Source organism: Ictalurus furcatus, chromosome 2, assembly GCF_023375685.1.
Source record: "Ictalurus furcatus strain D&B chromosome 2, Billie_1.0, whole genome shotgun sequence".
Classification (NCBI taxonomy): Eukaryota; Metazoa; Chordata; class Actinopteri; order Siluriformes; family Ictaluridae; genus Ictalurus; species Ictalurus furcatus.
The window spans coordinates 20,481,960-20,506,301 of record NC_071256.1 but is presented as its reverse complement, the minus strand read 5'-3'; the positions used below and the strand labels follow the sequence as shown (position 1 = coordinate 20,506,301).

The window sequence follows — 24,342 nt, the reverse complement described above, 5'->3', positions numbered from 1 at the left end:
TTGGGGCTTTTATAGGTGGAAAGTGAAGAACAGAACAAGTTGAAGATATTGAAGTAAAGAGTTCCAGAATTTGGGGGCCATGACACTACATACACTACATACAAACATAAAACATCACAGAATGTGATCAGGGCCAGAGAGCTGAGAGACAGATGAAAAGGGAGAGGATTGAAGAAGAGCCAAAAAGGTACAAGGATCCACAGCCCTGATTTTGCAGGTGGAGATAATCCCTTACTTTTTGTGGCATTTGTGATCAGCAACACCAATCAGAGGCCCAGGAACAGAGGTGATGTGTACACCAGTAGAACAGATTAAATCCAGCATGTGACCATGAGAGTGAATGTGAAAATCAACATGTTTTGTCAGGCTAAAACAACTGAGCACAGACAAAAGCTCAATGCAGAACTAGCGTCCACATAGATTATTATAGCCCCCAAGCACAATCATAGCTGGACATACAGAATTGGCAAGAGGAAGTAATTTAATGAATTCAGCTTGAATATTTATATAAATTAAGTTTTAAGGCTAAAAACCCAAATGATGCTATTTCATGGACAATTCAGTGGCTAACGTTAAGTGTACTGTAAACTGTAAACAGCAGTCAGGCCACCACCTTTTCCCTGGAGCCTGAACTTAGCTCTATAACTATAGCCGTTGGGTGACATCAAATTTAGATGGAAATAGTAGCCAGATTATAATTAATAATCACACCAAGTTTTCTATGTTGCTTCTAAGCTTACAGAATGAAGCTTAAGCTTAACCAGTAGAGAGCTAACTATAGCTTTTTAATTATTATAATTTTTTTAAAATTTTACAGCATTTGGCAGATGCTCTAATCCAGAGCGACTTACATTTACATTATACATGTAATGTTCATGTACATTATACATCTGAATAATTGAGGGTTAAGGGCCTTGCTCAAGGGCCCAACAGTGGCAGTTTGGCGGTGCTGGTATTTGAACTCACAACCTTCTGAGCAGTAGTCTAACACCTTAACCAAAGGCCTGGCTAATTTATCTTTACTGGTAAATGGAGAGTAATGGTGCACCCATAGTTTTATGTATCTATATCTCTAGAACTTTGCTGTCTGAATTTCCCATGGGTCAGGTTTGGGGGAAGTAGAATGCACATCCTGATGACAGCATATGACCGTGACTGGTTTTTAGATTTGTTTGATGAATATCCAGGAGCCCTATTTGAAGAAATTCTGTTCACATGTGATTTAGATATTTAACATCACATGTATTATGTTACAGATGGAAAAACAGGAACTCTTCACGAAACTTGATTTTGAACATGAGTGAGGAGTCTGCGCAGGATCTGTATGACCATTTACTCCAGCTAACCAAAATCAGGTAAAAGCATTTCCTTTCATTTAATTTTCAATTAATTTTATTTCTGAATGGTGACTTTCGCATTTTATATTCAAGATTTTTATCAGAAGATTTTGTAACTGATGTTTGAAATGGACAAATTTGTTATTGTTTTTCAAAACCTTTTCTTATAGGATGGATGAGTCATTCAGGATGAATTTCCTATTCAATGTGAAGGCAGCAGACTTCATTAAGGTATTCACTGAGCGCCACACCAGAATGTTTGAGTTCCTGTCTGATTTAGAGAAGGCTGCGGTTCAGCTGGACAACATGAAGAAGGGCTCCAACATTTCCACTGTGGCTGGAAGTTCAGTCGGTATTGCAGGAGGTGTTTTGTCCATCGTAGGTTTAGCTCTCGCTCCCGTCACTGCAGGCGCATCTTTGGCCCTCACACTCACAGGCGTTGGTCTCGGAGTCACCAGCGGCGTTAATGGCATCATTACAGGCGTCACTGAAATTGCAGTGAACAGTCATCAAGGGAAAAAAGCCAATGACATCTTCTTGAGATTTATGGAAGATGTGCAGAAGATCCTAGAGTGTGTGGAAGACGTAGCCAACAGGGAGGTTGCTGAAGCTAGGAGACTGGCCACTAGTGCAACTGATTTGTCGATTCAGAAAGCTAAAGCAGTTCGGAACATCTCAAAACTGGCTGCAGATCTTCCTGACATTGGACAGATGGCTAAAGGAACTTCTCTGGCCCTTTCAAAGTCAGCCAGGGCAGGGTTCATTACTTTAAATGCACTCTTTATTGGTGTAGATGTTTTTTTCATCTGTAAAGACAGTATGAGTCTGGCCAAAGGGAGCAAAAATGAAGTGGCTCAGATCATTCGCTCCAGATCAGCTCTTTGGTGCTCAGAGGTGGAGGCGTGGGAGAAGATCTATAACCGTCTGTTTGAAGGAATCGCAGGGTTTTACAAGAATCTGGAAATTCTAGAACAGCCTCTCTACTCTAAAATAATTAATTAAATCAAAATGCTGACCTGGCAGTGAGCATGATTACATTCGTTAAGTGATTGTTTTATCCTATAATCTTAAATATTCTGTTTAAAATGCTGAAGTTGTTAATGGTGATCAATTAGTCTGCAGTCATTCACATACTGTAGGCTACTGCAGTTGATTTCTATGTTTATCTCTAGAACCCGGTCTGTAGAACCCGGTGAGTGTCTTTGTATAATGGAGGACTCTTTTAGGCGAATTTTTTCCATGGTGCTTCTGCTCACTTTATTGTCTCTGCAGTGCTTTCAGCGAGCTTTTCGTTAACTCCGAAGAAAACAGAGTCCAGAATCCTGATTGAAGATTAATTTTCTGTACAAATTTAATTAATCATTTTCCTTGCTGTATGTGCTGTAGTCACTGTACTGGATCTGAATTATTATCTGATTAATTTTGACAGAAAATTTGCATTGTATTTTTTTTTTTTAAATCATGTTATTATCATATTCAGCTTTCATTTTGGTAATGAGTAACCTGGGTAGCAGTGGATATAATAAAATTTAATCAAAAGAGTGAGCGTGATCAGAATCACAAATCATTAATAAACTGTTAATAAATCTGCTGAAATTCAATAAATGATGCAATAAAGTTTCTATGATGTGTGCTTTATAAAGAAAATGTTTTTCTCCAGTTTATTGAGTTGATATGAGAGATAACTACAGTCTCTTTAGAACAATGCTTACTGAAACACCTTTATTAATAATTATTTATAATTCTCCCATTCCCAAATCAGTATAAATTACTATACATGCATTATTAATTAGTTTTTTTTTTTTTTTATAAAATGTTCACACTAGAACATCCTTCTCCTCCTCTTTCTCTTTCATCAAGAATGTGTGTCTCATTTGATAAGAAATCCATTACTGCCTTTAGTTCTTTATTTATTTTTGAGAACTTATATTAAGCATATTTGGTTTTAATAAATACAGACACTCTATTATCCAGCAGACTGAATCCAGGAGTTTAGACAGTGAGGGCTTTGTTTCAGGCTCGTGACAGGAGGTTTTGTCTCATACACATGGGACAGTGCAGTTAGTAGGACAGCTAACTCTGCTCCTGAACTTTTTCCAGCATGTGTTTAGTGACAGTTTCACATCCATGAGCTCCTGATTCAACGCATTGTAGTTTGCTTCTACACGATGGCTTCACATTTATCCCTGAGGTAAAGCACATTATGATGATGTTTCTGTAGTATTTGTGTGACTGATGAACGGAAACCCTGTGAGATGTGTTTGTTCTAGAGGACCTCAATGTGAGCTGGTAGTTGATTAAATGTAGTATTTAAGTTGACTCTAACATCTGATTGTGTGATTTGACTAGACGGCCTGTTTTTGTTGGTTGAGGTTGAGTTTGTGTCTATAACGGGGCACAGTGCTGTGACTCTCCCTCAGCACTACTGGTGCTTTAACAAAACATTTCATTGTTCTGCTGGAAGCTGACCTGGGGCAGTGTCATATTTTAAACTGAAAAACTAAAATAATAGAAGGAGTTTTCCTAAAGTGTGTGTATTTGGATTGTACGTCTAAGTAAACTTGAAGAGGGCCTTTTGTTAATTCTTAGATAAGAAAGTGGAGTAAAAATAAATAAATAAATAAATATATATATATATATATATATATATATATATATATATATATATATATATATATATATATATATTTCATACAGAAATGTTAATAGCTACTAGGTGTTCGTATGTCTGAAACTAACCACATACACACATTCAGTAAGTTGTTCGTGCTGATATGTATGATGTTGTCCTTTATTCACTTGGAGAATCAAAATTCATCAACCAGAGAATCTCAGTGCTTTTTAAGAAGATATTCTACAGAGAATCCACTAAACAGTGTTAAACGCATAATCACAAAAAATAACCCTCAGGCTATCTATAAGCTATTTATACCTGATGCAGTTAAGAATCATTTACTTGTAGATTAACTTCAGGCCAGTCTTCATAATATAAATGAATGAGACATCTTTATTATTTTAACTCAAATTCATCCACCAATATTCCCAAGTAGTTTGGTATGTATTTATGCATCTTAGATGAAATGTTAAATCATTTCTGCACATATTAAGTATATTGATATTAAATATTTATATTATTACTGATATCACAGTCTCTTCAGTGTTCAGTCGCTGGGAGTTGAATCCTTGATCGGATCCCTCTACGACTCATCACTGAAAATGAATGGCTTCCGGTCCGGGCGCTCTAAAGGAATCTGCCAGAACTAAAACAGGATCGTCCTCTGTGGTTGAACTCGGCAGAATGCTTGAGATGTGTGATCTAATGTCGCAACTTAATTACGTCACAAAAAATGAAAGTGAAACTTACGAGGCACTTCACTGACTCTTTTGAACAAACCGGTTTTACCGAAACGTTTCGGATAATTTGATTCACTCAGAGCAGGATCTGTCAATATCCCATAGGATGCAGTTTTAGAACGTTGACGTATTAAAAAGAGGCACAATCTCATGCTATAACATATTTACTTTGTTTAAATAGCAATGTGACAACGTGAGAGGATTATTATTCTTAGTGAATCGATTCTCCTGACTCACTGAAAAGAGTCGTTCTTAAAAGAACCGAACGTTGATAACTGTTTTTTTTAACAGCTGGGGAAGTCCACTGTGTTTTCAGGGAAGATGGGTTAATAATAACAATGAAACTTTTCTGGTTAAACAGCTGTAAATGCAGTGATCATCTCTGTTCTGTTCTGTACTGCACATTTTCACACCATAAACAGTGCCTTTGTCCTTAATGTGTACACAGACTTGCTTTTAAAAGAACCATATTTGAATCTGCACTTATTAGGCCTTAGAGGCATTAATGCTTTTACTGGATTGATTTCTTTTTTCTGTCACTGTTCATAGAAATAATATTTCAACTCAAATGATATCAGAGATGTTCACATCTTTTTTTGCTTTAAGTGCTGTGTATAATGTAGAACCTAAGAATAGACTAGAACGTATCAGAACAGGATTAGGTGAAGCTTTTGTGTGCATTACACAACGATTACGGGTTCAAGTGTGGTACAGAGAGTCCGAGAATTAATTTAGAGATTAATTTACATGCACGGCCTCGCTCTTTATTTTGCATAATGTCAGATACTGCAGGTTCCAGTACTGTACATCAGAATGATTTTCTTCTCTATATTCTGTAGAAGATTTCATACACTATCTGTAAAATTTTATCTTGATTAATGGTCATTGCTTTTATTCATTGAGTGTCGGCAGATCTGAACTTTATTTAGAGTTGGTCATTACAATTTGGGTTAAGAATTAAGCTTTTTTAATTTTAATGTCAGTGTTTTTAATAATACAAGTTAAAGTGCAACACCTTGCATTCCTCTTGTGTTGATGTAATGTGTGGTATTCATGAGTGGCAAGTGTTTAAAAACTGTGTTAAACACTTCCTGGTTCTATCTGCGCCACAGTGGCACCACGGTGGACTTTGGAGATCATATTAAAGGATTAAGTAATAAATAATAAGCGTGTGTTGCTGTTATGGTAAAATACCGATTGGTGGCGTGGTGTGATGAGTTACTGTTACCACTCCTTATCCAAAACTTCCCTAGATCATTGATTATGCATGTTTTTTAAATCTATTTTTAATCTAAACAGACAAACCCCTGACTTAGTCAACTTAAAAAAAAAAAAATATATCACTGTCCACATGTTGGGTATTCAGGTTTATCTGATAGTGTTCATGTTTCTAAAAACCAACACCTTTTCAATATGCAGCATGTGAGGACTTTAAATTTTAACCTCAGTTTGTAGGGCAGCTTTAGGAATTTGTACTGATTCAGTGATGTTTTTATCACAGAGAGAAACTTCAGGAGCAGCTGGGCGAGTACATCTTAGATACTGTCAAATACATTGAAACAGTAAAGGAGTTTTGTGACGGAGAATCAAAATGGACCTTACAGAGAGAGACCGAGCTCGATATGATGAGAGACATCAAAGACCAGGCCGATCAGATCACTCTGAAGTTTGACCATGTTCAGAAGGCTGAGAACAAGGCCAAGGCTTTTGGAGAGTACATGTGGAGTGGCCTGACTCAGGTTACAGCAGATTCCAGAAGGCAGGAGCTGGAGAAGGAGCTAGGAGAAGTTCTGAAGAACACTTTAGAAGGACTGGAGAAACTCCAACACTTCCTGATTGCAGTGGAGAAGCTAGCCGTCACCTCACTGTTTGTGTTCGTGGGCGAGAGCTTCATGCCAAAGGGTGTGAGCTCCATGTCCGTACGTTCAGTGATCTCTGCAGCCAGAATCGTGTCTCCACTCCTCATCCACTTCAAGAGAGATGCAGGAGCGTTCTTCCTGCCGAGCCTCAGCAATGTGGAAGTCCTGGCCATCCAGCTGGACAAATACATCCGCATCACTCAGCAGATCTGTGAGAAGATGGAGAAAAAGTATTGAACATATCCTTATACTAAAAAAAGGTCTAACTGGGTTGCTTGAATAGAGCTTTTAGTCGTTAAACCAAATAGTTTTGACAAACTGTGATTTCTCTTTGCAGATCCAAGAGCATTTCATGTTATGGTGATATTCATAAGTAAGTGTCATCTAGATAAGGTCTTCTCTCCTTTCCTGTTGGCTTATAAATACTTAGAGCTTAACTTTAAGGCCAGTTTGCTATATCTGGATTTTTTCAATTATTTCTTCAAGTATGACATGTTCCTAGATAAATGTGTCTTTATCAGGCAGATTTAGAAGATGTGAGGACGTATTCACCCATATCACATATCCCAGATGTGGATCTTTACCTCATGAATAGCCTGATTAAACACGGGTGTTCAATGGAGAGATAAATACTGAGACAGTGTCTGAATCCTGAGTAGTAATCGGAAGGGTGTTCCATAGGTGGGGGGACTGTAGTCTTTATTATTCTAGGTATTAATAAAGAGTCTTTTGATTGAAGTAGGTGTCACAGATCACAATAAACCAAACGTTTGCTTGGGTACTGTGGGGTGAGACCATTCGGTGCTTAAGAGGTCATTAGTAATATTTTATTTACAATTCAAGATTTTGGATAATCTTGATGCATTCTATTGAGGAATATAGATGAAACATACAGCTGTATCTCATCATTATAGCAGTAGAGGCTAACACCATGTTTACAAATAATTGCACCCAGAGGTAGAATACTGTATATAGAGAAAAGGCAGTGGGCCTAAAATAGACTTTACATTTGTATGCTCACAGAAATCACCATTTACATCTAAAAACTTAATGATTAGCTAGATAAGACCTGAGCCAGGAGAGAGGCGTTCCCTTAACCCTGACAACATTTTGTAGTCTGTCTAGAAGTATATTATGATCTTTGGTATCAAAAGCAAAACTGATATCAAGCAACAGAAGCAGAGACCTGATCAGAGATGTAGAGATGTAACTGTATGAAAAATTTATATCATGATTATCGTGACCAAAACTATCACGGTTATCAGTATTATCACGGTATTGTCAAAATGTGCTGAAAATATCCAAAAAGTACTGATACACACACCGAGATCGTTTAAACAAGTTTTATATCTGACTATAAAGTGATGGATGGTTGTCACTAGGCTTGTTGCGATCATTTATTTCAGTTAGAGAACATGGCGGAAGGCAGCGACGGCGCGCGGGAGAATTTCCAACCTTCCAAGAGGACCAAATCCCAAGTGTGGTCATATTTTGAATTTTTTAAAGATGCTGAGGGAAACTTAATAGAAGATGGAAACCCTGTCTGCATAGCTTGCCAGAAGAAAGTTTATGTGAAAGGAGGTTTTGGCGCTTCGTTTGGTGCTTTTCCCTTTTTTCCCAATCGCTTTTAAATTCCTTACGAATGCTCGTGCGTCCACACACGTTTCAATTTTGCTTTCGAATTTGCGGCAATTCGGAGGCAGCAATTGCTTGAATGGTGGGTTCATTACTACTCTTAATGAAAAGCACAACAATAACAAAACAGTAAAATGACCAACTCGCTTATATTAAACCAAATCTTCCGCCATCTCGCCTCACTTTCGTCACGTGATGTATGAAATCTGGCTCCTGCTGATCTGTGCTGCGACTCGGACTCATTCGGCTCATTCTGACTAATTCGGCTGAACTGAGCAGACGCGTTCAGTTTTTAATTGTAGTGTCCGCTTTCATTCTCAAAAAACAATGTTGCATGCTGCACCTGCGTGAGACTCATGCTGGCTGAGTGTGGACAGCATTTATCATGAGTTTTAAAATCATGATAATCGCACACGGTTTTACTGATAATTAAATATGACACGGTAATACTGACCGTCTGGAAATTTGATCGTGGTTTATCGGTGGTAACGGTTTCATCCCTAATCAGAGGGCAGTAGTAGGTCATTTATTACTTTAACCAGTGTTGTCTCAGTACCATGATGAGGCCAAAATTCTAACTGAAAGATTTCATGGAAGTGCTTTCATAGGGCGGCTGTGGCTCAGGTTGTAGAGCGGGTTGTCCACTAATTGTAGGGTTGGCGGTTCGATTCCTGGCCCACATGACTCCATATGCCGAAGTGTCCTTGGGCAAGGCACTGAACCCCAAGTTGCTCCCGATGGCAAGTTAGCGCCTTGCATAGCAGTTCTTCTACCATTGGTGTATGGGTGAATGAGACACAGTGTAAAGCACTTTAGAAAAAAAGTGCTATATAAGTGCAGACCATTTACCATTCTGTGCAAGTATGACCCTAACTGCAGAACTGAAACCTTTTCTACGATCTTGAAATTCTGTACTTTGACAGTTTTCAGAAATGGTTGTTTAGATGTCTTGTAGCAGTAGACAAGTTTGAGTGCTGTAAGAAAAAAATATGAGGACGTCGAAGATCTTAACGAAGAATAACTTTGCACTGAAAAAGTACATGGAACGTTTCGGGTTCATCGGAGTCAAAGTGAACCTCGAGCAATATCAGCTCAGACATTTTATACTGTTTTTCATCCCAGTTTTCCTGCCTGTACTATAAATGAAGTCTCACATTATTGATGTTACAGGTGTGACTACCCAAATGGTGGGCTGATTTGATTGTCTAGACAGATGTCTTTCTGAATAATAATTATGGTCACATACCCCTTTGTTCAAGGATGGCTGTTGATGTCCCATTGCTGCTCCCATGCAATAAATTATTGAATGTCAGTTCAGGTGGTATTATCCATATAGTGCTGAGACAGAGATGAATCGTGTCTATGATAATTAAGCCTTTTTGGGAGATGAGCTTGTTGTAAAACCTACCTTGGAGTGGAATCCACTTAGAGGCAGTCTGTAATTTCTTACAATACCAAAGTGCTGAAAATTTTGCAGTGCAATTGAAAACAATTTTGCTCAAATAGAAAATACATAACTTCATGATAAATTTCTTGCTTGGAAGGGAGTAGGAGGTGCATACTGATGATGTCAGGTGACAGTGATTTGTTAAAAGAATTGTTATGGTAAGAACAGCAAATGATTGGTCAAACAAGAACATGTGCTGCTTGTGGAAAATCACGTTCACACAGGGTTTAGGTGTTTTACATCTTATCTATTGTGTTACAGATGCAAAAATGGAAAATCTTCACACACAACGTTTTATTTGAACATGAGTGAGGAGTCTGTGCAAAAACTGTATGACCATTTACTCCAGCTAACCAAAATCAGGTAAAAGCATTTCCATTTATTTATTTAGCATTTTGAAGATTCTGACCAGATTGTTCTCAGAGGTTTAGTAATTGACTTTTGAAATGGAGAAATCTGCTATTAGTATTTCAGAACCTTTTCTTTACAGGATGGATGAGTCATTCAGGCTGACTTTCCTATTCGATGTAAAGGCACAGGACTTCATCTTTATATTCAGTAAGCGCCACTGTAGAATGCTTGAGTTTCTGGATGATTTAGAGAAGGCTGCAGCTGAGCTGGACAAGATGAAGAAGGGCTCCAACATCTCCACTGTGGCTGGAAGTTCAGTCGGTATTGCAGGAGGTGTTTTGTCCATCGTAGGTTTAGCTCTCGCTCCCGTCACTGCAGGCGTATCTTTGGCCCTCACGCTAACAGGTGTTGGTCTCGGAGTCACCAGCGGCGTCAACAGCCTCGTTACAGGCATCACTGAAATTGCAGTGAACAGTCGTCAAGGGAAAAACGCCAACAACATCTTCACCAGGTTTATGGAAGATGTGCAGAAGATCCAAGGTTATATGGAAGAAGTTGCCAGAGTTGAGGGTCCTATAGAAAGTGTACATGGAGTTACCGCAGCTGTTGAAGTTGGGAAACTGGCCACTCGTGCTGGAGCAATAGGCAAAGGTATTGATGCTATAGTGGATGGAGTTTCAGCTGTAAAAGTTCTCAGAAGTGAGGAGGTGATTGCAAAGGCAGTTAATATGGGGCTTCAGGAAGCTAATGCAGGTCGGAGCATCCCAAAACTGGCTGCAGATCTTCCTGACATTGGGCAGCTGGCTAAAGGAACTCCTCTGGCCATTTCAAAGTCAGCCAGGGCAGGGTTCATCGGCTTAAATGCCTTATTTATTGGTCTGGATGTTCTGTTTATCTGCAAAGACAGTATCAGTCTGTCCAAAGGAAGCAAAAATGAAGTGGCTCAGTTCTTTCGCTCCAGATCAGCTTTGTGGAGCTCAGAGGTGAAGGCGTGGGAGAATATCCATGACCAGCTGTGTGAAGCAATGTCAAGCTTTTACAACAATCGGGAAATTCTAGAGCAACCGTTCCGTCCTTAACATCCTTAACATCACCTTGAACTCAAACAGGATGGTTTGGTAAAATGTTGTTAAAACTCCTGTTTGATAGCTGATTTTGAGTATTTTGGCTTGGGTGTCAGGGTCAAGATTGTAACAGTGCACACAAACATAGACACAATACAGAGAGTTTCTGTCTAAAACTCATTCTGGGGTGGGGCTAAGTGTGTGATGTCACTAAATATATGGCACAGCTTTGGATCATGTCTGGGATTTGTTTATTTCCATTGTTGTCATGTTCAAATTTCATTTTGTTCAACAGGTAATCAACGTAACTGTATAAACAATGACTATTTCAATAATTAACATGCAGATGACAATCACGAAGTGTTGATTAATACTCCAAAATTCCTGAAAAAAACCCTGAAATGACTTTTTACATCCCTTCTATTTCTACACAAAATTTCTCTGCTACTGTAAATGTTTTTTCTATTTCTAAGCAGTGCTGTATAAACTTTATAAACAAAATTAAGTAATCGAACAGGAAACATTTATGTTGTGGTTAGGCTGGTAAAGAAGACTATTCAGTCACATATGTGTGCATTTTGCTTGTGGTTTCTTAACTCTTTGTTGACTGTAAATCTCTTGTATGATTAAACCACTGTGTACACAGTCAAATGAATGTTGTCATTATAAAAGAGGCTTAACTCACTAGTGTGTGTCTGTAGTTTGGGTGTGACTGAATACAAAAGTCCAAGAGTCTCCAAAAATAAATAAATCAACTTGTGTAGTAGCTTGCACCTCTCCATCTTTTCTTGTTTCTTCTACTGTGTCTTACAGACCTGAGTGAAATATGTCCCATCTCGCACAGTCACTGATGGCTCCTGAAGTTCTGTACCTGTGGATTAAACACGTTATTACAACATTAGTGCAACACCATATTTCAATCTGTTTGCAAAAAATACTGAAATTACTAAAGAAAAGGGGTGTTTTCAGAGTCCAAAATTGACATCAGTAATTAAAATCTGAAAGATCATCACATTCAGATATGGGTTACACACGTTTATATAGATTTTTTTTGTGCAGTCCATTTAGATTATGCAATATACGTCTCCTTTGATGCTCTGCATAACTGAGGACTGCATGGGAGGTGTGGCTAGAAAGAAACCGTTGCTCAAGTACAGCTGTATGAAAGCATGAGAATGACCCAGTGAAGATTTTGTTTTATGTGTGTGATGAGAGCGAAATTGTGGTGCAAACCAAGTGGGCTGTACCTCAAATAACACCATCTTTATAGTTAAACATGGTGGTGGCAGCATCATGCTCAAGGGATGCTTTTCATCCTCAGAATCTGGGCTTCTTGTCATAATTGAAGAGAGAATGACTGGAGCAAAATACAGGGGGATACTGTATTGTGTTTTCTGCTAAAACAAAACTAAAGCTTGGGAGATACTTCATTCTTCAGCAGGATGATGGTCCCAAACACAAGGCCAAAGCAATACAGGAGTGGTTAAAAAAATGTTCTACAGTGGTTCAGATCTGAATCCCACTGTGAATCTATGGCACCTTTTGAAAACTGCAGTCAACAAACAAAATCCTGCAGATTTTGCAGAGCAAATCTGCCAGAAAGAATTGGGAAAATTCCAAACAGTGTGCAGAGCTGGTATGAACTTCAACCCCAACACACGTACAGCTGTTACTTCAGCAAAAGCTGCTTCTACCAAGTACTAGTCTGAAGGGGGCAACATTTTTCAGTTTTTAATAATTTATTCAAGCTCTGTCAACAAAGAATGAATTTTCTCTTTGAAGTGTTAATTTAAGATCATTTTGGGTTGCAATAAAAATACTGACTGGAACAGTCTGTGTACATGTCCTTTGTAGTCCAGATGAATCAGATGATTTTAAGGGGGTTGAATACTTTTGAAAGGCACTGTAGATTTAAATCTATATCTGGATTTCTGTGAAGCTGCTTTGTGACAATCTCCATTTTTAAAATAGTATATAAATAAAACTGAATTGAATTATACTGTTAAGATCTTTAGTTTGAACATCATTTCTGAGTTATTTTTTTAAACAAGGCTTTTTATATTTGGTAATATTGTAAACTTTATAAGTATGTCTGAGTAATTCTCTGAAGCATGTGGAGTTTATGTGATGATTTAGAATAGGTGAGTTTGCAGGTTTTAATTCCAACCGATCAGGAGACACACCTGGTTCCACTCATTTTAATTATCTAGCCTTGCTTGTTAAGTGGCTATTACATGTGGTTTTTATTTGGTTGAACAGAAACCTGTACCTGGTCTTTGCATCAAAGATGCAAAATATGCAAATGTAAATGTCTGGCATGCTTAATGACACATTTTAACACTATTGTTACATTTCCACAACATTTTAGCTAATAGCGTAAAAGTGTTTGAGAATGAAATTGTGTACTGTGGAATTATTTTGTATTTAGTGCCAACGAGCTTTTCTACTCACCATTCATTTCCTTCTGAACATCTCTTTTCTGCCATCTGTTTTCCTCCTTTTCACCAACTTTTATTTTATCTCCTCTCATCCTCCTTTCCATCTCCTTCTTCCTGAGAGACTGCTTGACTCTTTGCATCTTCTCTTCTCTCTTTCTCATCTCTTCTTCTTCTTGCCTCTCCTCCTGCTCCTCTCTCTCCCTGTACCATTTGAGCACTTGGTCACTGAGGAGCATCGATTCTCCGTCTGCAAACACCATCTCTTGGATCTTAGACAAAAGCTCTGCGACCTGGTCTTCTCCTCTCGTGGGTCTTCCATGGAGAGCATGGTACCACCCACCACACTTCTCCACCAGCTTTTGCAGCTCGCTATTCACCTCCACCTCATCCTGCAAGGTGGAGTCACGGAGGCGCTTGGTGTCCATCACAGTGAACAGGACCAGTGCATGTCTCCAGGCTTGTGGTCCGAACAGATCTACATGTTCCTCCACAACATGGCGCTCCCTTGCGGTGAAGGAGAACGACAGAGGAACCACCAGCAGCAGAGCGTGAGCACCTGGGTGGCACAGGGTCATACTTGAGATCATCTCCTTCCTCACAGTGAGAGGGGATGCAAAGGAGCCGCTCAGGTTAAACCAGTCCCAGCCTGGTGTGTCCACCACCACAACACGCTTTCCTCTTACTATACCTTCTCGACGCACGCTTGTTCTGGTTCTCACCCCAACCTGGTCGAAGGCCATGGCTCCCAAGATGGCGTTTCCAGCTGCACTCTTCCCAGCCTCTCTCTCACCAATCAGGACCAGGTTTATGGTCTGGACAGGAGACAGGGACTGAGAATGGTCTGGAGGAATAAAGTGAAACAACGTATATTGTCACAAGTAAAAACAGAACCACAGCAGTTTGGAAGAACTCACAACCGGCAAAAGTCATTTGTTGTTTTTCCCATTTTAAAACTCAACTGAACTCTAACTGATGTTGGAAAATTCATTAAACATTCAGTGACTGATTTATATAGGATACCAAGGTCATGTGACATAATGACTTAATGGAATATGCAAGGTTACAATTATTATTAAACATAGCATATAAACTGATATTAACAGATTTTCACAACAAGACTAGAAATAGATTTATATGTAGGTTGATTAAAAGATTGTGTGATTATAGCTTAGATTTGGGACATACAGTATACCAGTATTTGATAGAAATATAATACACAAAGAATGAAACACTCTGTGGTATATTAACAAAACAATTAACGATGATGTGGTGTGATGAAGCAGAGTTACTGTTACCACCCTGAAGTTGATTATTTTCCTATAACAGCATGACCCCAAGTGTTTTATTCCTCTCACACCACAGCAATTTACCAGCGATTACAATTTTTATTTAATAAGGCACAACAGATCATACATTTGATCTGTTTATAGTTACATATAATGTTTTGTAACTTCGCTGAAACAAGTTAGTTCTTGTTCTCCCTTATAGCAGTTATAAACAGTTGTTCTTTCACTTCAACAAGTTTGTTTAATCCGTTTATGTCATACACAAATCCCTGTGAATGAGCTGTTACTATAGAAATGATAACACATATACAACAATAACGTGATATAAACTTGTAATTTGAATTACAGCCTGTGCTACTGTCAGAGCCACTGTTATAGAAAATTAATCAACACCTTCTGACTCAAGACTTGAACATCGCGGTGGTTTAAATACAGTTAAATGTTTAAACTGACCGTGACTGTGTGATCCTCGTGGTTCTCCCATAGCCTTCAGTGTTGTTGCATCCCTTTTTGATCAAACTTTCAAGAAACTTTAAGAGTCTAAACTCTAAAACTAATTAACTGTTTCAAGCTTAACCAATAAACTCCAAAATAAAACCCTGAACTTTACCTGTAGTGAGTCATACAGCTGATCAGGAAGACAGTGTGAATGACAGTAAATCTAACCGCAGTAATCTTTTATCCTCGTATGGATTGCAGGGTTTGTGTTTAACCTGCTTTTACAACCTGTTTTATTATCGTGCTAACTCAAAGTACACACACGAGCATTGTAATAGGGTGAAAGGTAGATTAACATAGCACATGATGGTTATGAACAGTAAAAAAGCTCCTTTTATATACAGTATATACAGCATAGGATATATTTTCAGTGCATCTGAAAGAAAGAAAGAAAGAAAGAAAGAATGAATGAAAGATAGGATTTCTCTAAAGCAAAGACACCTTCAGAAAGAATTAAATGAAACATTTCTTCTTATAGAAACTGACTACTGAATTTGTGTTCAGTGGGAATGTACTATAGAATTAATAAAAAAGTTATGAAGATATTGTAGGTTTGTGTTATAAACAGCAGAACCTACACTATTCTGATGAGTTCTGATGAGCCTGATGTCAGCCTGGTGTCTGGAATCTCCTGCACATTTCAGGATCTGAGGACAGCTGTGGAGAAGATCAGCAGGTTCTTGCGTCGAGATCTGAGTGAAGCTGCTCTGCGTCATGTCATGGAGAAAACAACCTTCAAGAACATGAAGAAGGCTGGAAGATGGGTAGAATACATTCACTGTGGCCCAGAACGAGATGTTTCACCAGATTTATCAGGAGAGGATGAAGAATCTGCCATTTCAATTCACATGGGAATAAAAGCAATGAGAACTGATCAGTATGATATTAGTGTATTTTGTGTCTCAGGAATATTAAGTGGTGTTAAAGAATATCAATAATTCAGTCCAGTGTTGTGTGATTAAAAAAAAAAACAAAAAAAACCCACAACTTTTTAGCCTGTTCTGATGAAATACAGAGCAAATTCACTTTATAATCATTTGGAAGAAGAAACCACTACAATGATTGCCTCCCATGGGATTGTCAGTTATGGTGAAGATGATTTTATTCTCCTCCTGACTGATTTGTGCTATAAATCGAGTCAGTGAAGCAGAATGAGAAGAAAACCTCACATAGTTTTTCACAACGAATGAATTCAAAGTCTGCATACCACCAGAATCATTAAACACATCACATATATTTGAATATAAACATATTAATTGTGTTTCAGGGTTTACTTTAAGGAATGTATTTGATGAACAAAGAAATGCAATCACAGCAGTGTGTTTAGTTTCACACGTTATCACTCCATGGTACGTACTTATTCAGTAAAGCAATAATGATGGCGCACTTCCTGCACAGCATCAATCCATCACTGTGATGGAGCGTTCAGTGCAGTAACAGTAATGACCAGCAGGGGGCAGAACACACCTGCAAGTTACACAACACCCTCTACATCATTACACTCTCCTCTACACCCAGGTTACCCCCGGGGTACATTTAGCTGTTCTCTGGTGCTGTTGGTGCTGGATTCAGTCTCACATTCAATGAATGTGGAATCTGATTGTCTGGGGTCACATGATCCATGAAAACACACAAAGACCAAAGTATAGACATTTCTCCCACAGTGCTGCTGAGTTCTGGATCCTGATTGATCAAAAGGTGTTTTTTTAATTTTCTATAACAGCAGCTCTGATAGTAGTGCAGCTGCGAATCACAGGTTTATTTATAATTGATGTGCTCTTTCTAATACATTATCGTTACTATAGTAACAGATCATTCACAAGGACGTGTACAGTGAACGCTCCACACAAACAGATTAAAAACGTGTAATCATTGATATGAAGGAGACATTTTATGTATCATTTATCTCCAGTGTCAGCTCTTTGTAATAGTTAGAGGTAAAGTTGTAATTTTAGCTGTGTCCGAATATCCCTACTACCATACTACACACTAGGCAAAAACAGTACGCCAAAGGAGTAGTAAATGTACATCTCTGGATTGCCTGAGTCAAGATGAGTCCAATTTTGTCAAAAATTGTATATTTTTTTGCTACTTCTCCCTCAAATTCTGTCCAATCTTCACCAAATGTGGCTCACATCATCTTGAGACCTGTCTAAACAAAAGTTATCAGTGGAACTCTGATATTCAAAACCATTCTCCCACAATGGACTGGAAAATGCGTGAAACTTCATTCTTGAATCCCTTTACCTATAGATATGGCTCTGCTTTCCTGTGATTACATGTGGCTCAAAAGAAATATAACTATCATGGCTAGGATAAATATGGCCTCCATGACCAGAGTGCATCTCACTTACTGTCTAATTAACAGACCACAGATTGGATAAGCAGAAATAGATCAGAGTAGAGAAGACAGAGAACTTTAAATCATGTATTTCTTGTGTAGAAATTACACTGTCAAATTGCAGTAAATAGAAATCAAGCCAACATATTTATATATCTGCTGTATTTATCATTCTCTGGATCATCAGATGTTCATGGCATCCTTACTCTGTTGCACTGCAGAATTTCCTGAAGTATCGACAAAATCAAGCCAGCAAATATCAGTAAATGTTTGTGCATATGGCTGTGAACTGTGAGCGAGTTCGCAAACCGAATTCCTGCCAAAAAATAAAACATTTCCTGCAGCAAGATCAACCTGCAAAGCTGCTTTATTCAATTGTGCCTTCCAGGATTATAACACCAAGTCAATTAGCATTTACTTCTCTGGCAGACACGTTTATCTGCTGTCACTAATAATATCCAATCATTGAACTTTTTTTTTTTTTTTTTTTTTTACCAGTTAAACACAAGCACACACTCTTTACAAAACATTTAAAATATGAATAAAGATTCTTCCTGTGTTCATAATGTAAACAAAATATAATGTGGTGCTGCTGTAATTGTCAGTTGAGTTATAATGAATGCTGTTGATTATTTAATTATGTTGATTAGTTGATTATTTTCCTGAAACAGCATGTCCACTAGTGTTTTATTCCTCTTGTACCACAGCAATTGGCCAACAATTACAATTATTTATTTATTAAAGAACAACATATCCATGCTTTTTTTTTTATCCATTTATAGTTCATGAAAGGAGTTACTTACGTTATAGCAGCTATAAACAGTTGTTCCCTCACCAGTTACACGACTTGTCATGTTACCAAGAAACCGCAAAGAAGTGTAAACTCCTCTGTGCAAAGTTCCAGCTTTACCTCTCAAAGTTTTCACTGGTTTTATTTGTTGCAGGAGAGGAGGGAGTGGGATTATCTGTCATGTGCAGATTGTAGTGGTGTAGTGGTGTAGTGGTATGCAGTGAGCCTAGTGCATAGTTTATAGGATGTGTATGTGTAGGTGGCAGGCAGCTAGGTGGACTAACGTGGTGTGTGCATGCAGTAGGAGTTCGGTTAGTGGGAGTTCAGGATCCTAATGGCCTGTGGATAAAAGCTCGTCCTGAGTCGTTCAGTGTAGGGCATATGGTTGCAGAGGTGTTTGCTGACCTCAACAGCCTGAACAGTCTGTGCTTGGGGTGGGAAGTGTCCTTGATGATTTTCAGGACTCGCAGCCTGACCTGCCTGATGTAGGTGTCCTGCAGGGAGGGAAGTGTTGGTAAATCATTCTGTTGAACAAAACACTCTCTGCAGAAAATTTGTTGCCGTACCAGGTAGCGATGTTACTTGTCAGAATGCGCTCAGCTGCACAGGTATAGAATGTCCTTAGGCTGTGGGAAGAGACTGTGACCACCCAGAGGTGTCTGAGGTGGTAAAGTTGTTGCCTCACTTATTTTATTGTGTTATGGATGTTGAGTGACCAAGTGAGGTTTTTGGTGATGTGCACAACGAGGTATTCAAAGCTGGTCACTCTTTCCACCGAGTCCTGTTGATGATTACTGGGGAGTAGGTTCCTGTCTGCTATTTCAATCTCCTTGGTTTGACTGACCTTAGCCAGGCACCACTAAGCTAGATCATCCCCTTGCTTCATGTAGGCCTCCTCATGACCAGATCATTCTCAGATCACTCACCACTATATCATCAGCAAACTGGAGCTGTTGGTGACCACAGAGTGGTTAGTGTAGATTTAAAATAGTGGGGCGTAGTTTTGGGGGCTCCGATGTTCAGGGTGAGTGTACTGTATATATATATTGTGTAGTCTCCCACCTTAGACACTTGAGCTTAGCTGGTGAAGGAGCTAAGAACCCATTTGCAGAGAAAGCACAGGATTTCAGAGTGCAGCTGGGGATACCGGCAGTCCCGGCAGAACTGCTGTCAGAGCAGCTGTTATAGAAAATGAATCAACACCTTCTGACCAATCACAATCCAGGATTCAAAAGTGCTGTGGGATGAAATGAAAACAATTCCATTGTTTGTCAGGAATGGAACAGAAATTTATAAGGCTGGGATTTAAAGGTTTGGAATGGTGTCTGTACTTTAGCAGATGGTAAAGTAAGCTCGGTGTTATACTGAAGTGTGCTGAAAATCACATATCGGTGGTGGAGTTTGACTTTTTCCCCTTGTGGCTTACGTCTGGCACACAACAGAGCAGTGTTATAAAATTTCAATAGACTGATACACAATAATCAGTGACATCATCATGTAACAACAAAACAGAACACACACACATCGAAATGTCTCAGAGCTGTGTTCAGGGTCAATTCAGAGATTATTAATAATAGTGCCTGTATGAGTTATCATGTTCTTCAGTGGCATTTACTTCAGTTTTAACATTCTCTATTTCAGAACATATGGTTGACATCATACTGAGCTACTAGAGGAGAGGATTATGATCCTCAATGCCACAAGATCTATTTATTTGTCCTTGTTATATGTTGAGATACAGACACCAAAACTAGGTGAAAGTAGCAAAAAAAGGATTCAAATCTTGCATTGTGAAAAATGAGGATGAAATACACGTTGCATCTTTTATACATCAGTGCACTGATGGTGTGCTCCGTCGTGGTCCTCTATCTTTTATAAAACTTTTACCTGCAGTGTTTGAGGATGATTCAGTGCTGTGACTGTCCTTGATTGCCTGGAGACAGATTCAGCTAGACAAGAGCACTTCACTGCAGTGCATTTGCTATAAACAAATATTTCTTCATATTAAATACATGCATTTTCTTGTTGCGAACTAAAACAAATGTAATTTATTAGCAGCGCTAGTGCTTTGGTGCCACTATTGAACTCAAATCTTATTTTATTGTTATTCAATCAATTCACAGGTTTATATAGCAGGGCAAAATGTGCCTCAGGAGCATGATTCAAAATACAAAACATTACAACGGCTCAACTCACAGGATTTTAGGACGTTTACTCCATTTACAAAGCTACAATATAATGAGTAAGTAAGAATTCTGTAGTTCAGAAGGCTTTAACTAGTCACAGGGGAAGCTATCCGGATCCCTGGAGGGTTTAGTAGGCCATTGACATGCAGAATAAAAATATATTGATTTGATAATTAAAAAAATATAAGCCTGTGAATTATTTGCAGCTCATCAGAAAATAAATTCTGGTTTGCAAGATGATTTGATCTGCTGCTTTTTTACAGTAAGGGCTTACACACACACACACACATACACACACACACACACACACACACACACAGGCAAACATTTGTGACTAATTAAAGACATTTTCTTATGTGTATGGGGTCTCTGGATATTTGAAACATTTACTCTTGCAAAGTAGCTAAGATGTTGCATAAATAAGGCTTACAAAAGGAAGAAAAGAGAAATGGAAAAGGGCTGGTTAACACAAAGGGAGTGCATGTATGGGAGTGTAAGATCTTATAGCAATATCGAATATTACAATAAAATGTGTTACAAAACAATTTGTGTTACTGCAGTTTACATTTCACGGGTTCTCTCTCTCTCTCTCTCTCTCTCTCTCTCTCTGTGCGCGCGCGCGCGTGTGTGTGTGTGTGTGTATGTCCTTGACAGCCATTTTCAGCCCTTTCCTAGAGGCTGAAGCTGAAACTGCAGCAGGTTTGTGAGATTTTAATTTAAAACAAACATGATGAAACAATTTATTTATGCTTTTTAAAAAGTGACAGAATGTCATCTGATAAACATTGTTACTGATTATATTTTAATAAAAAGCTCAAATTTTAATGCCTAAAATCATCCTGATTGAGCTTTATAAGACTGCGAAATAAAACTCAGTTCTTTAGTAATAAATTAAATAAAACATACTCTATATTATGTACTTGTTACATTTACTGAAAGCTTTCATTCAATGCTGCACAAAATCTCCAGAGTGTGTTTGAGGCAAAAAATTAACCTCGAAAGAAATTCACTTCACAAAGACAAGTGTGAACTTGTTTATTAGTGTAATGAAGTGCAGGTGTGTGTGTGTGTGTGTGTGTGTGTGTGTGTGTGTGTGTGTGTGTGTGTGTGGTCACTGAGGTATTTAAGCAGATACAAAAGCACAAGTTCAGTGCTAATGTTTTAAATCCACTCTTATACACACTAAATACACAGCTCTCAGAGTTTAACATCTTTTCAGTGATTGTCAAAATGTAATGTGATATTTATGATGTGACCATATATATATATGAACAATTCTCAGTACAAATTATATTATTGACAGCAACTTGAGTGAAATGTAGAATTTCTGAAATATTTACATTCATTTCAGTGCTTCTTAGTATTTGTTCATCCCCTTTTTGCTTTAATGACAGTGTTCACTCGAGCTGGCATGGACTCCACACATTTGTGCAAAACCTTATGATCCATTTTAGATCAAAAAAATTGGAGTGTCATCTGATCACACGCGTCAATAGAAGAGATTAGGCATGAGGAAAATCTGATCTTTGTTACAAAGCAGTTAACAGAATTCTCAATATCACAAATTTACTTATGTTAAGATAGGAACCTAGAAATAGTGCAGAAAGATTTAGATCACTATTCTGAAATTCTAAAACCTTGTTATAAACAATAATATAAAACACAGTACGAGTGAGCATTTCTCCACAATTAAATGCAAGGGTCTTTGTGATAAATATTTTAGATGATCATGTTGGAGGAAAGTTCTGGAGGTCTGTGTACATAGGACAGGTGGAGCTGGTCTGATCTGAAGCTCCTGAGGTCAGTTTAGTGCAGGTTTAGTGGAATACGTCACAGTAAAAGCATCAGTAATATTGCAATGTGGAAAAACAACAGTACTATAATATTTAATATGAAGAGAATTTTCCACTAACTTCACTTCAGGCTGTGAGGCATAAAAAAACCTCATAAACCTGTGGTATTGCATGATAATCTGAATCCATGCATTTTTATGAGAAGACTAAAAATAAAAATGCCTCTCATGCACCTGGTGCCTTTGCAGTGTTTAGCATCTTGAATTTATTCTCTGAGAAGATAGTTTGGTCCAGGAGAACATCACTGCAGCAGTAGATCTCAGTAATCATGAAGGCGATGTGAAATGGAGAGGCTGTATCACTTTACAGTAATTGTTCTTCTTAAACACCCCATCACCGTCCTCATCATCGCTCTTCATTGTTTCAGCAGAAATGACGCAATTTCCCGCCCATTCAGCTTAAACATAATTAAAATCGAGACACTGTCACACAAACAGATGAACAGCTTGCTGAACGTCAGTGGGTTTTTATCCAGCGTAATTCCATTTGGTGAAAAAAAAATCATTTGATTATTTCACATGAGCACATTTGTTGTATACTAATGGATTCCATAATGAAAATATCCTCATCGTCAAATTCGAATGGATGTGATCTGATGAACGGATACGATAAACCTTCTGAATCTCTTTACGTCTAATCTATTTATGGAAACGCAGATGGCTGCTAAAATGCCCATCATGTTCCTTGGTTTGAGTTTGGCTTCATCCTTATCTAATGAAAAAAATAGCCATTCCTTCTTTCATTTACAATTTCCATTTATGCCTCCCATTAAGAATGATGTAGAAAAATTCTTGATTGTCTACTTGGAAAACAAACATTCAATAGGATTCTTATGCTAATGCAGATCACCAGGAGTCCACACTAAGTCTAAGAGCATAAAAACAAGAAGAGGTTTCTGTAGAACAGAGGTTCCCAAACCTGGTCTTGGAGAACACTCTGTCCTCCGCATTTCAGTGTTTTCCTGATTTAACACACCTCTTTCTCTCCCAGTAATGAAGTTTCCACACCAACACCTCCTCATCTCCTCCATACACAAGAGTCTTCAGGTGGTGCTGGTTATCTAGCACAGAGAAGAACCAGCCCAGGTTCTCAGAGTTCTCCCCACTTTTACAGTTCCACTTTTACAGGGCCTGGTCTTATGAAACACATAAACATTTCATATTGAGCTCTATAACAGAGCCCTGATGGTTTTGATGGGGCAGTAGGTAGCATTTTCACCTCACAACTCAAGGGCAATGGTAGCTTGGGGGTTAAGACTCTGGGTTACTGATCGGAAGGTTGGGGGTTCAAGCCCCTGCACTGCAAAGCTGCTGCTGTTAGGCCCTTGAGCAAGGCCCTTAACTCTCTCTGCTTTAGGGGCGCTGTATCATGTCTGACCCTAGCTTCCTGACATGCTGGGGTATGAAAAGAATTTCCTTGTACATATGTATATGTGATCAATAAAGACTCATTATTAAGTTGAGCCAGGCTTTCTTCATCAAGTCCTGTTGGTGTTCACTTTAAAAAGGGCGGTGCTCACATTGGCTGTAATACTTGTTGGAAAAGCCAAAGATGGAGTGATTTAGGATATTTACAGCCAAAATCCAAATTATTATAATGAATTCCATGAAAGCATCAGTCTTCAATCTTATCCACAAAGGGCCGGTGTGTCTGCAGACTTTCATTCCAACCAGGCAGGAGCCGTACCTGATTCCACTTGTTAAATCAGTTTACCTTCATCTCCAATCAACTATCAGCTCTGCCTTTATTTGGCTGGTATGAAAGCCTGCAGCCACATGGGCACTTTGTGGATAAGGCTGAAGACCCCTGTTTTAAAGGAATTCAAATATATAATACCAGCAAAAAAAAAAAACAGTACTGTGAAGAAATAAAAATAACAACTGACCGTGTAAATGCGTAAGTT

At 38.5% G+C, this 24,342-nt stretch overlaps 2 protein-coding genes across 2 annotated transcripts; one reads left to right on the top strand and one right to left on the bottom strand.

Annotated features, from left to right (window-relative positions):
- The first annotated feature begins 1,329 nt into the window (after nucleotides 1-1,329).
- On the top strand, nucleotides 1,330-11,813 carry LOC128617495 (uncharacterized). The gene is made up of 5 exons (XM_053640630.1): nucleotides 1,330-2,333; nucleotides 6,182-6,780; nucleotides 6,888-6,923; nucleotides 9,894-9,995; nucleotides 10,123-11,813. Exons 1-5 carry the CDS (start codon nucleotides 1,509-1,511, stop codon nucleotides 11,060-11,062), a joined length of 2,502 nt encoding a protein of 833 aa, XP_053496605.1. The 5' UTR covers nucleotides 1,330-1,508; the 3' UTR covers nucleotides 11,063-11,813.
- On the bottom strand, nucleotides 11,284-15,418 carry LOC128624855 (GTPase IMAP family member 8). The gene is made up of 3 exons (XM_053652662.1): nucleotides 15,225-15,418; nucleotides 13,499-14,326; nucleotides 11,284-11,918 (listed from the first exon to the last, which is right to left on the bottom strand). Exons 1-3 carry the CDS (start codon nucleotides 15,253-15,255, stop codon nucleotides 11,845-11,847), a joined length of 933 nt encoding a protein of 310 aa, XP_053508637.1. The 5' UTR covers nucleotides 15,256-15,418; the 3' UTR covers nucleotides 11,284-11,844.
- Nucleotides 15,419-24,342: the final 8,924 nt, after the last annotated feature.